At 38.7% G+C, this 13,430-nt stretch overlaps 1 protein-coding gene across 3 annotated transcripts; it reads left to right on the top strand.

Annotated features, from left to right (window-relative positions):
- The first annotated feature begins 2,236 nt into the window (after positions 1 to 2,236).
- LOC131119244 (A-type potassium channel modulatory protein KCNIP2-like) lies at positions 2,237 to 12,886 on the top strand. Of its 3 annotated transcripts, none has more exons than XM_078793156.1 (10): positions 2,237 to 2,390; positions 7,985 to 8,087; positions 8,160 to 8,280; positions 8,353 to 8,422; positions 9,312 to 9,382; positions 9,507 to 9,614; positions 9,686 to 9,790; positions 11,067 to 11,129; positions 11,198 to 11,298; positions 11,377 to 12,886. In XM_078793156.1, the coding sequence occupies exons 1-9, from the start codon at positions 2,318 to 2,320 to the stop codon at positions 11,243 to 11,245; spliced, it is 762 nt and encodes a 253-aa protein (XP_078649282.1). In that variant the 5' UTR covers positions 2,237 to 2,317; the 3' UTR covers positions 11,246 to 11,298; positions 11,377 to 12,886. The 3 variants fall into 3 exon arrangements, with proteins under 3 accessions (XP_078649282.1, XP_078649281.1, XP_078649283.1); XM_078793157.1 differs by lacking the exon at positions 2,237 to 2,390 and adding an exon at positions 4,396 to 4,597; XM_078793155.1 differs by having other exon boundaries at positions 7,985 to 8,280.
- Positions 12,887 to 13,430: the final 544 nt, after the last annotated feature.

The following is a 13,430-nucleotide window of genomic DNA, read 5'->3' on the forward strand; positions in this document are numbered from 1 at the left end:
CCTTTCATTTGTTTATTTTGATTTTTCAATTCTTAACAATGTAGGGTAATTGGCAATTAAGGATGTTTTAATATAACTTAAATGAGAAAAAAAATTCCGAGCATACTTAAATGCATCAAATTCTACTTCCACGGTAAGAGTTACGTTAGTGAGTGATAAAAATATCTACTTATTTCTGTTTATGTAGACCACACATAATTAAGACATATTGTGATTATGATCGGAGTGTCCATGAATGCATCTTGGGGCGTCTCGTGACAATGAGGAAGTACCTTTCCTTGGAGGACGAGAGAAGTGTTTTTCGAGTTAGAAATACACGAATGGTGTTGGAATTGCACTGCTGTGGATGCGTTCGGGTCTGAATAAAGTTATAAAAGAGCGTGAGACTTTATAGCTGCGTGGGGCATACATATAGACAGACGCTGCGTGGCTTGTGTTTGTCCACTGCTGCGCTACGTCAATGTCGCTGCCATATTGGATGTGTCAAGGCTAAGCTGTATTTGACCCATCCAATGTGGCGGCGACGTTGACGTCTATGGTGTGGGAGGCCACTACACTATGCTTCCACCTGCCGTCATAACAGAGAAGTATGTCTTGACATGATGTATAAGATTTTAATGTAATCACTGAACTAAATTACTTATCACTTTTAGCATGCTATTTTTGACAACCCTCTTAAATATGCATATTTTTAGCAGTGGTCAACCACGAAACTGATGATTTATTAATTACAGTAATATATTTAGCAAAACCTCGATTGAGTGGCAAGGAATGGTACAATTGGTGACAGAAATCAACTTTGTAGTGTTTTGTACAGATGAGACAAAAGTATTAAGCATATTCAAAACTGACAATTTTGTCCACATGTGTATATTAATATACTGTACATGACCCCCATGTGGTATAACTTGCTTCATGAACCTTTACAGCCCGACTTAACATGCTCAACACCTCATACCTGTGTACAAGCACAGCTCTATTAATGATAGCAGCAGTCCAGTGTCTTAAGTGGACATCCAGACACGTTTCAGCGAGCTGACACGTTGACTATATTGCATCTCTTTTAGCATGCAGATTGCGTGTTTGTGCGAGATCACGTCTCCAGACAGAACTGAAGCAAAGCGTTTTTATCGTGACGACCCACCAAGGTTTCATTGAAGCATATCAGCTTTCTCATCTAATTTTCATTCAGGCAGAGATTGCCTACTTTATCTCTTCTGCACTCTCCTCCTCCTCCTCCTCCTCCTCCTCCTCATACTCTTCAGCTTGTGTGTCTTTATTTGTGTATGTTGTGTTGTGTTGTGTACGACCTGTGCTGGGGATTAACAAGTTAGGATTTACAATTAGAATCCTGTTAGAATACATCTTTCTTTTGATACATACATATACTGTAAGTCGGTCTATAAGCCAGGGATGGGCAAACTGCGGCCCGTGTGACACATATGCCCTGTCAAGCGTCTTAATCTGGCCCACCAGGTTTTTCCAAATTGCTTTTTTTTTAAAAACCTCTAACATTTAATCTGTCCGAGAACGCATGTCAACATATGTGAGGCACAACATACACAGTAACAAAAAATAAATATACCAAATACCAAAGCCAAAATTACAGTACACCCATAGCATCCTGCCGCAGGGCATGCTGGGTAGCTTGTGGTACTCTCTCTACCAACATCGTCAGGGTCATCAGGGTAGTTTCGCATAACTTTTGATATCCGATGTTTTATTTTTTCATAGCTCATATTGTTGTTGCCGCTGGGCTACCCAGCATGCCTTGCGGGCACTTGTACATCACAGTTTAAGTTACGTGTTATGTTTTAGTTGATGTAAATCCGAGCAAATTTGACTTTCCTGTAATATTTGGACTTTATTTTGATTCTGTTTTTGCAACCTTTTGTCCAAAAATTACAACTTTATTTGTTGTTTTGTTGTTTGTTCAACTTTATGCGACTAAAATGAGATTTTTCCTCATAATATTACAATGTTTATTATTATATTATATGTTTAGATATTAACAAGCACGCAATTGGTATCGAAATTGACACCAAAATGTGCAGTAACCCCCCCCCCCCCCCCATCGCCATGAAACGGGCGGAGTGCTCCGATTGATGACAGGATGAAAGAAGTGTAGAAAGTTGGTGCAGGCATGAAGGAGAAGATGCGGATTGGAGGACGTGGAGGGAGAGCAGGACGGATGATGTGAGATTCACAAGATTATCACCCCCCCCCCACTCACCCCCCCGCTCCTCCTGCCTCGATGTTTGGGAGATGAGAACCACACTAGAACTCTAACGTCCGTCCTGGAGGTCCTGGGGGAGCCATGAAGTCCAGGAGTCACGACCAGAGTTTTTCCGAGTCCACAGAACTGGACCGATCCTACGACCCACTCACAGGTATTGTCTTCTCCTTACTTTGAAGCTTCTTTTTAGACGAAAAAAAGCACCTTATTGTGGCTTGGCGATCTTTTCTCTATGATTACTTTGTAAAACGTTGACATTGGATGGCGTTTTTAGAGCTTTCTAAAAGTCTGCAGCATCTCCTGTTATCTAAAAATATCTCACTCGGTGTGTTTTGTAGTATCCTGGGATCAAGGACACTCTCTTTTTCTCCCTTTTTTGCATACTTACAAAGACAAGCACATTTTAAATCATTTTTCAGTCTAAAATAGAGCAGCAAAAAAACGTGTGATCCGAATAATGCGTGCATGTATACACAGCTGGAGCTTCACCAAACAGTGGACAGGTGCGTTAACAAGACACACAAACAACACTTACACCTGGGGTCCTAATTGCAGCCTGGGGCGGTGGGGGGGGGGGCATTCATTGCTCACTGCTGTTGTTTTTTAATTGCTTTCTTTTTTTTTTTTTACTATTCTAATAATTTAATTCGTAATCCACACAACAGCAGCAAAAATTGAGAAAAAAATCACAGTGGTCATTTTGCAAAATTAAAGTCACAATACTAGAAAAAAAAGTTCAAGTTGAAAAAAATTAATAATAAATAAAAATTCTAAGAAGAAAAGTGCTCATGTTACTTGAATAACGTCAAAATATTATGGCAATAAAGTTAAAAAAATTGGGAAAATTTACAGACATTATTTAAGAAGAAAATGGAAATATTAAAATATTCATCACCATCAGAATAATAATAATAATATGCTTTTTCATTGATATGACAAAGCTGATATTTTTCTTGAGATATGTAACTTCTTAGTGTATTTACATGTTAGGGTTGCTCCAATCGATTCGCCACTGATCGGGATCGGCTAATACCAGTGGGAAAAACCCCCCACGATATTGATATGGGATGATACATGCTTCATAACGGCAATTCCAATCCGCCGATCAGCTCCGCCCCCACTGCACCGTCCACAGAGTGATATAATTTTGCACACTGCAAAATGTGCCACCAAAAAGCTTTAAAAAGCTTCAGGTTGGTTCGGCGTTTGGTACTTTGGTACTTGGCAAGGTGTGGTGACTTTGAGGCTCGCGATGTGATCATCCGTCAGGCAGCGGCTACAAAGCCCTGGTCCCAACCCACTGTACTTACAAGTGTGGGCAGAATTTGGGCATGAGTACCGCCTTGGGAGCATTCAGACATGTAGCGCTTTTAGTGCAGGAGGAACTTGTGTTGTGTGCGGGGCTGCGTCGGACTCAAGTGTGACGTATGATGGGTGAGCGTTTACGAGGGAGTCACCTGCATCTGTGCTTCAGAAGGCAGCGGATGCGGCTGGAGGGGTCCAGCAGAGGTGGGCAAACCTGCTTTCCATTCAGGTTTTCAGTTCAGAATACTAGATAGAAATGTATTATGAAATACAAAAGATGTGTTGTGGATACCAGCATTTTGTTCATGTTGTGGTAAAACAAGCATATTGGCTTTGTTTGGCTTGAAATCCAAAAATGAATAGCTCTTGGTAATTTTCATTTTGTAAAAGAAAATTTCAGAAGAAAATAATATAGTATAGCCATTTAAACATTTACACTGCATGTATGTAATACTCAGTAATACGACAAAATAAGATAGATGTAGCTTTGGGTACTTGTGCTAGCAAAACAAAAGTACAGGTGATTATGTGTATTTAACTTACCTAACTTGATATTGGTCTTATGTTGCCCTTGTAAAAGTTGCGTTTTGGGTCATTTAAAATCTCCACTTTAAAGATGAATTGTTCGTCATCCATCATCCAAGCTTTTATTTTGTTAAAAAGTGGAAGTTTATTTTGGTACCGGAAGCTGTTTTCCCGTGTTTCTCCTACCAGTGTGCTGCGGATACATACAAAGACAACAAAAATAAACATGAAGTCAAATTCACGTGATTCAAATCTAAAAAGGGATTTGAAAGCGTATGACGCGTCTGGTGTGAATTCGGAGTTCGATCGCCGTTTGGCCACGAAACTGAACTCGGTGTGACCCTCTGTCACTTTAAGAAGACTTGGCTCGAACGTGCGCGTGGCCCAGATTGCACGTGTGCGTGTCTTGTTTGGTGAAAACTCCTAATCTCGATGCCGTGTTGACGTAACATCATTCGAAAGCTGACATCTGCTTCAGGAGCCAACTGTTGTGTAAGAAACCATCAAAGCTGATCCTCCTCATGGGACGAGGTGCCATCTAATACTAAGCGTACTCACATGTGTCAATGCTGAGGCTGTGTGTTTGTGTGGGCATCCAGAACGGAGGATTATAGGCAGCAGACAGGCGACGTTATCTGACTAACATTCATTTAGCTTCCCTAGCCTTCTTAAGCCGCCATGATGGGACCTCAAATCAGATGGCAGGGGACTAAGGGTGGAATTAAAGCGATTGGAGACACGATGGCTTATTTGGTTGTGATCAATATGGAGGGAATTATGCACAACAAAAAAATATGTATTTATTGAGGAATTATTAGCTGATATTAGCTAAGCTATTAGCTAACCCATTATTAGCTAAGAGTCACAGCTAGCCTGTCATGAGGTTTTTGTTTTTGGCCTGTGCTGACTCACAACTGTAAACATCATGTATGAACTCTATGAACCATTTCCAACCAACTGCTGTCTGATTTAAAAAAAATACAATTAGTAGAATTAGTCCGATATCGGCTTTTTCGCAGTCCAACTCTCAATTTCTGATACCGATATCAGTGGATAAGATTAACGTGCACTACTCCTGTTTGACCCTCAGTCCACATCATAGTTTGATTGATTTGACCGAAATTGATATCCTTTTACATAAAATTAGATTTTTAATTACACAACGATGCACATCGAATAGTTTACCACAAATAAGTGTCCCTTACTTATTATAGATAGAAAACTTATTTCTACCTGTGATTAAATGAGGTTAATTGTGAGTTAACTATGGACAAAAAATGCCGTTAATTGTAATCAAATGTTTTAATCGACTGACAGCCCTAATATATATAAAACTGACCTACACATTTAGCAATCAATAAAGATAAATATAGTCAGATTACCCAATTATTGGAATTTATTTACTATTTCAATTTTATTTTACAAAATTCATTTTAAAAATCCTCATAATAATAATAAAATGTTGTTGTTCAATTATAGCTTTTTTCTCATTTATTTTTCAAAAGCCGCCCCTCTTCGCAGTGGCCATTTTTGCTGATTTTGACATATTTTTCACGGCACACAGAATATTGTGTTTTTGGGCTATATAGATGTAGTATACACCAAAAGAAAGATTAGATTCTCATCTTTCATTGGGAAAAAAAGTTTGTTTGTACCTTTTTCCGTTCTTTAGTAATCAGCAGTAGAACATAGGTAAGTTTCAGCAAATTATCAGTTCTCTTTGTGAAAAATAACTTTCCCTTTGGCACAAATTTATCCATGCAAATTCAGCCAGAATGTTTAACCTCCTATGCGCTACACGGCAAGATGCCTTTGCTCTTCCTGGTTGCTGCGGGACATGTATTTCAATAGGAAAGATGTAGGCTGAGTTTTTATAAAATGCACTCATGCCACATTGCAGCCATGTTTTCAGCCTAAAATGGCACCAAACATGATCTCTTCTATTGTGGAGTTGCATCATGACCTCTTTGTGTCTCTCGCACAAAAAAATAAAATAAAACGCAAAAGACGTACGTCTTTGGGAGCAACTCCATCTTTGGTAGTGCATGAGTTGATTTGAGTTGATATTTTGACTTAATTTTGGTGAGGTTACTGCTGATTTTTCATGTTTTTTGTCGTTGTTATTTCTGTAATTTTAAATGTGCTGTGGGCCAATAAAAAGACAACACCGCTGGCAGGCGAGATTGTATTGATCAGCCTCAGTTGGCTGCATGAAATTGATTGAAACAGTCCGAGTCGCCCCCAGGCTGTGCGACATGAAGCACATTAAAACACTTCATGGACTTAAATGTGCAACCGTTGTTAATTGTGTCCATGCCGTCACACACATTATCACCTACAGCGCTCTTCTGCTTTAGTATGTGTGTGTGTGTGTGTGTGTGTGTGTGTGTGTCCCTCAGAAAGCATTTGACTGTGATCAATCTTCTCTCCTGTGTCATATCTAAAAATAGCAAGCGGGAAAAAGAATGACATCAGCAGGGAAACTTTGTATCCTCTCTTTGGTTTTAGATGTACGCAATAGGCTTTCAGCTAAAAAAAGATGAGACGTGTCTTCACTGCTTATGTGTGTGTGTGTGTGTGTGTGTGTGTGTGTGTGTGGCCTCCTTTCCATCCTGCTGATTGACATTGCATCAGTAAATATCATCACAACATGTCGCCAAATACAGGATAGTTTGAAAGTAGTAGTAGTAGGTCGCAGGTTGGAGTGTCCATGACTGAGGAAGTGTTGGTCCGAGGACATACAGTATATATATATATACTATATATTTATATATTAGGGCTGTCAAAAATGTATATGTAACCACATACAACACCATATTGTATTGATACATATTGATATAAGGGTGATAACTAACACTATAATAAATGTATTTACATTTTATTCTAGCACATAAACTTTATGTATCTCTAACTCACATAGGTTTCTTGTATGTTCATTTGGGAGATGCATTCTGGGACACTTTAAACAACACACAAATGTGTGTCTCTGTGTGTAAACAAACAGGAAGTTGAAGAAAAACATGAAGTGGATTTTCTTATCACCGACTTTGTAACTCTGAATTTGGATGTATAATTTGCTTCAGAAAAATAACAAGTAAATTCACCTTAAATTACGTGGTGTCTTTGAACGCAACACCTCATTGCTCATAATAACACCGTTTAAAGTGTTTTGTTATGAACTCATTCAAACACAGCCATTTTCAAAGGGCATCCGTCTCGGTATCTGACATTTTTGATGATTTTGAAGGCACACAGAAGATCAAATATATGTCATCAGCTGCACTTTGAACACAAAAGCATGTTGGAAGTCTTTTTGTGATTATGGTGATTGGGCGCTGCTTCTCTTGTTTGGTTATGGAGCAACACCGCCCTCTGCTGGCAGGATGCTTCCATGCAGACTTAAAAGGGATGAAAAGGGAAAGAAAATGTTTTTGGGGTTTTGAAGGCGATCTCGAGGTGGGGAGAAACGTCATTCAGAATCGAGGCAGCACGGTGGAGTAGTGGTGAGTATGTGAGCCCAACATATTGGAGATGGAAGGTTTGAATCTCTGTAGGGCAGAGACTTTGCATGTGTGGCATCCTCCCTCAATTTAAAAACATGAATGTTAGGTGCATTTCATATTGGAAATGATCATATACACATACATGTAGAGTGGTTACTAATGAGTAGTGGTTACGGTTAGGTAGGTTCATTGCTCATTAACTACTGTGATTTATTATTGTAAAGTGTTAAGTGAAGAATTATGTGATAACCGAATGATAATAAAGTCCAAATATTATGACCATAAATACATAATATTGCAAGAAGTAAAAATATGTGTCAAATCTATTGTGCCAAAAAAAAAACGGCACACAGGTTGGGAATCCCTGCCTCCACATGATGTTGATGTGACCTCTGTTGTGATTGGTTCCTTCCAGGTAACCCAGCATCCAAACCCAGCAAAAAGACCATAAAGCAACGATTCCTCAAACTGCTTCCCTGCTACCACGCCGGCGCCACGCCGTCCATCAATGAAAGCAAGTGTCACATGGTCACGTCCCCTCGGCTCCTTTGCGGCGTTCTAACACTTGTCTCCGTGCTTCACACAGACAGCGTGAGCGACGACGCCGAGCTGTCTGCGGTGCGTTACCGACCTGAAGGACTGGAGCGTCTGGTGGAGCAGACCAACTTCAGCAAGAAGGAGCTGCAGGTTCTTTACAGGGGGTTCAAAAACGTCAGTCACATCTGCAACATTTCTGGTGTGTGAGTTTTTATTTCATCCATTTTCTATCAACCTCGTCTGCAGGAGTGTCCCAGTGGTGCCGTGAACGAGGAGACTTTTAAAAACATCTACTCTCAGTTTTTCCCTCAGGGAGGTCAGTGGCATATTCTTTTTATTCCTCTCTTCCAGGACCAAAATAAACGTACAGTAATTACAAAGATGTGTGCTTAGAAAAGAAATAGACACACAAAAAAACCCACAAAAACACACACATGACTACTTCATTGTCATTGTCTTTGTGGGAATTTCCAGTTTGGTGACCATCTTGCTTTGTTTGCATCCTTACTGGTCATTGCATTTGCTACACATGCAACATCGAATGCAGGGGTCTCAAACACGCGGCCCGCGGGCCAAATGTGGCCTGCAGGACACTAGTTTGAGGCCCCCGCCTTGATATGAAAGTTTAATGTAAAGTTTGATATGGATGCTGTATGGTATCATGTACCCAGAAAAAATTATTACGTTTGATTCATGTTCATGTTAAAGGTTAAATAACTGTTAATAGTTATCCTCCCTATCCGTGTGGAAGTGGTAAGTTTTTGGCTATTTAAGTTGAAAGGAAATAACTTGAAGGCTACCGTTTAGGTCGCTAGCTCTCTAGTTTGCGAGTTAGCATGTGTCTCAAGACCCTGCAGTTGCGCAATATGTTGTAAATAAAAAGAGTATAAATGTGACTATAGTCGTGTTTTGTCATGTCTACAGGGCTCTAATAATGCTTTGTTCATTTTAATCTGAAAAAAATCATTTGTCTACCCACCAACTATATGTGCTTTCTTAATTTTTTATTATTATTATTATTATATTTATTTATACTGATTGATTGATTTTCTTTATTCTTGATTTGTTTATTTATTTTTCATCTTATTTTGTGTAGAAAAATAAAAATGAAGATATTTGAGAACAGTGGAATGTTTTATCAGAGCTTTTCTTGTAGAAAATCAGAACAAAAGCAAAGTTTATTCATTTTCATATCCTTTTTCCAGATACTAGTATGTATGCACATTTCCTGTTTGAAGCCTTTGACACTCACAACAGTGGATCGGTCAGCTTTGAGGTAAACATCTCCTCTACACGCTCCTGTTCTACTCTGCATATGAGCGTATATGATATAGTATATGTACACAGTACTGCATCGGCGTGTTACTAGGTATGCATGCATCCCTCTTCTCCTGCTGCAGGACTTTGTGATAAGTCTGTCCATCATCCTGAGAGGCTCCGTCACAGATAAACTCAACTGGGCTTTCAACTTGTACGACCTCAACAAAGATGGCTGCATCACCAGAGAGGTGCTTCACTCGTCACTAAAAGCGTTTATTGAATTATTATCCACTGACTGATGACGTGTTGTTGTTTTCAGGAGATGACAGACATCATGCAGTCCATCTACGACATGATGGGCAAGTACACGTACCCCTGCATGAGGGACAGCGCCCCCAAGGACCACGTGGAGTCTTTCTTCCAGGTCTGGGCCATATGAATGAAAGTGGAATTATTAGGTCAGGAGTAGGGATGTCCGATTTTTTTTGCTATTTTTTGCCGATGCAGCGAGGAGACCCGAGTTCAATTCCACCCTCGGCCATCTCTGTGGAGTTTGCATGATAATTATCGGACATCCCTAGTCAGGAGTGCTCACACTTTTTCAACACGAGTCCCAAAGATCTTCTGTCTTCTATAAGCAGAGAATAAATACTTTAGAAATTTAGAAATGTGTCTTTTACATAACGTAAACAGGTGGTATAAAATACAGTTTTTTCAGCTAACAATACCCTAATCCACATAACATAACTAGTTTATCAGTCGCTCCGGAGTATTAGTTGCAGGACCAGCCAAACCATGAAAAAAAACTAACAAAAAATAGAGACAAATCTATCTGTGTCGTTCCAAATGTATCTGTGGCGGGTGGCCTCAAATAAATGGGTTCTTGTTCCATAAAGGCCCCAAGGTTCCATGGTAATCTGGGCTGTAGTTTTTGTGTAATTCTGCTTCCTAACCAACAAAGAAACCACAAACAATACATCTTGGCTTCCTGCTAAAATATACAACTACTAAAAATAATACTACAATACTAGATTATCGTGGTTAAGTGGCTCCAGACCCGATTTTCATTTTAAATGAAATATTTTTGTACTGAGAGCTTAGAAAAAACAATTAGTGGTTTTTAACATTATTAGAGCCCTCTAGACATGAAATAACACCCCTATAGTCACGTTTACACTCGTATTACACAATGTATGACGGTTATGATAATAGAAAAAAATGCCATTTCAGACATAAATAAGACTTGTGCACGTGTGTGTTGTTGTAAATGTTTTGTGGCTTATATTGGATTTTTATGAAGATAATAAAAATCTGGAGTGTGTGTTTCACCGAATATTACAGTAATATTACTGACACCTAGTGACCGGTGTAGAATACTACATACAGTACCATCACAATGTCGTTAAATGCGTTTTCTGTATTTGTCTTTTATTTCATGTTGGCAGTTTTATGCTTGATAATGCTTCATTTAGGCTAAAAATACATACAATTAGTTTAAATATGCATTTTTGACCAATATATTCAAACACAAATATACTTATACTGAAGTCAGAATTGTAATGAGTTTTCTGTAAAGGGTTCATATCAGGAATTAACGAGAATATACAAGAATGAAAGAAAGTAAAAAAAAAAAGTGTATTAATTCCAATGGAACCCAAGACAGTGGAAACAGAACATCTAACATGACTATCACCTTCTAGAAGATGGACAAGAACAACGATGGCGTGGTCACTATCGAGGAGTTCTTAGAGACATGCCACAAGGTCCGTTTTTTTTTTTTTAATATTTCCACATGTCGGACTAATAAATGACATTGGTCCTTTTCTTCCAGGACGAGAACATCATGCAGTCCATGCATATGTTTGACAATGTCATCTAGTGGACTCCAACCAGAAGATCCCTCCACCTCAGTGCTGCAACACTTAACCCAAAGTGTGTTTTTTTTTCATTCATTCATTCATTTGAATATGTCTACAGTTTTTATATAACATTTTTTGTTTTTATTTTCAGAAATCTCTCTCTTGGAAGTGGACAAAATGCATGCTTTAAGAGAAATTTCATGAACGGTAGCAGAAATGGACTTTTCTTGGAAACTACAAGGCAGATATTTATAAGCAGCTGGTGGAAAACCTCCAGACGTCCTACAAAGCCCTTGGCTGCAATTTGTCACTGAAGACTGAAGACTTTTTGCATTCCCCTTTTAGATTTTTTTTCCATTGAACTGTAAAGAAAGTGATGAGCACGGGGAAGGATTCCACCAGGACATCGCAGCTATGGAGAAACATGTCAGGGAAAGTGGAATCCATCTTGGCTTCTGGTCAGGGATGACAAGCCAAGAAGCGTCCTTCAGATACTGAATAAAGGGAACATTGTAGTTTTAAGTGATACTTTAACTTGTTTTTCATATTCAATCACCTGATTTGTATTTTTTTTTTTCCAGTCAAGCGTGGAGATTTCGAATTTTTATCCGAGACCAGCTACAGTGAAACTCGTCGGGGTCTAAAGCAGGGGAGCCTCCTACTACCGCTAGCCGCTTCAGAGCGAGTGTGAGTCACACTTAGCATTTAGCTTGTTACGTAGCTTCTGTTCCAAATGATGAAAGTTGGGTTCTTGAACTGAATTTATTCCGATAATTCCAACTGTCGCTTATCTTTTTGCAATGTTAATCCCAAATCAGGGTTGGGAAGGGGAAGAGTGAGCCATATCAATTACTTGCGGATTCCCGCCACCCGCAGGTAGGCATGGAATGTAACTCCCATGAACAACGGGGATCTACTGGGGTGTGAAAAAGTGTTTGAGTTTTTCATCATCATCAAACAAATATAAATATTAGTCAATGGCAACACACAATGACAAAACTGTTATTTAAATGAAACCCTGTGTGAAAAAGTCATTGGCATAAAAGTAACACTGCTTTTTATAGCAACAGTAAAATATGGTGGTGGTAGTGTGATGATCTGGGGCTATCTGTAATTTGTTTGTGACCTCAAACTGAAACCAACTTGGGTTCTGCAGCAGGACAATGATCCCAAACACACCAGCAAGTCCACCTCTGAATGGCTGAGGATCCTATTGAGATGCTGTGACATGGCCTTAAAAACACCAAACATCTGAAACATGTAAGTATAACAAATGAGAACTCGGGAAATAGGCAAACACTTTTTCACACCACTGTATATATGTATATAAATAGAAATATATATATATATATATTATATATCATGTCAGCCAGGTTTTGAGCTCAATCGTAATGTGTCACTCCTCGTAGACGATGCAGTGCTTCACTTTTTTGTATGATTTAATACTAAATTCCATGTATGACGTACATTCAGATATGCTGGAGACACCCCCCCCACCCCCCCAAAAAAGCATTAAATCAAGCAATAACATTGTCATGATGTATAGCACTCACATTTATTACGATGGTATTACGTCTGCATGACTCCAATTGGATGTTATGTATATTTTGTATAGAAATATGATGAATAAAATCTCAAAGCTGGTGTATCCCGTAAATTGACATGTCACATTTCATTGAGTAAATATAAAGAAATGCTTAGCTTTTCTCTTCAGGACTGTACAACTTTATTCTCGCATATTTATAATAATAATAATAAATTTAATGGCTTGTCTGAGATTTTTTTTCCTCAATGTGGCCCTAATACTTTATTGTAGACGAAAATTAACCAAGCATCATTTTTGGTACTTTTTAGCCTCATTAGAAAATGCACACTCAGCAAAAAAAACATGGAATACCAAAGTCTGTTTAATATATCCTTTATTTTTATTTAGCAAAATTTCAGTAAAAACTCTTAATAAGTACAAATTTCCCTGTCAGTAGTTATTTATTTCCTCCAGCTGGCGTCCCCATGACTACGTATATTAAATCCACAAGAAAGAAATCAGTCAATCTGCTGAGCCAACGCCTCAATCAGAGATTTGACATCAAATTGTTATAAAGTTAGAAAGACACACAAGCTCTTACTTTTGGTTCAAACTGACAATTAGAATCCTGGCTAAGCAAACTAAGCAATCCTTTTTCCCCTGTAAAAAAAAGATGAAAT

The sequence above is a fragment of the Doryrhamphus excisus genome, linkage group LG9, assembly GCF_037039965.1.
Source record: "Doryrhamphus excisus strain RoL-2023G ecotype Guam linkage group LG9, RoL_Dexc_Guam_v1.1, whole genome shotgun sequence".
Taxonomy (NCBI): domain Eukaryota; kingdom Metazoa; phylum Chordata; class Actinopteri; order Syngnathiformes; family Syngnathidae; genus Doryrhamphus; species Doryrhamphus excisus.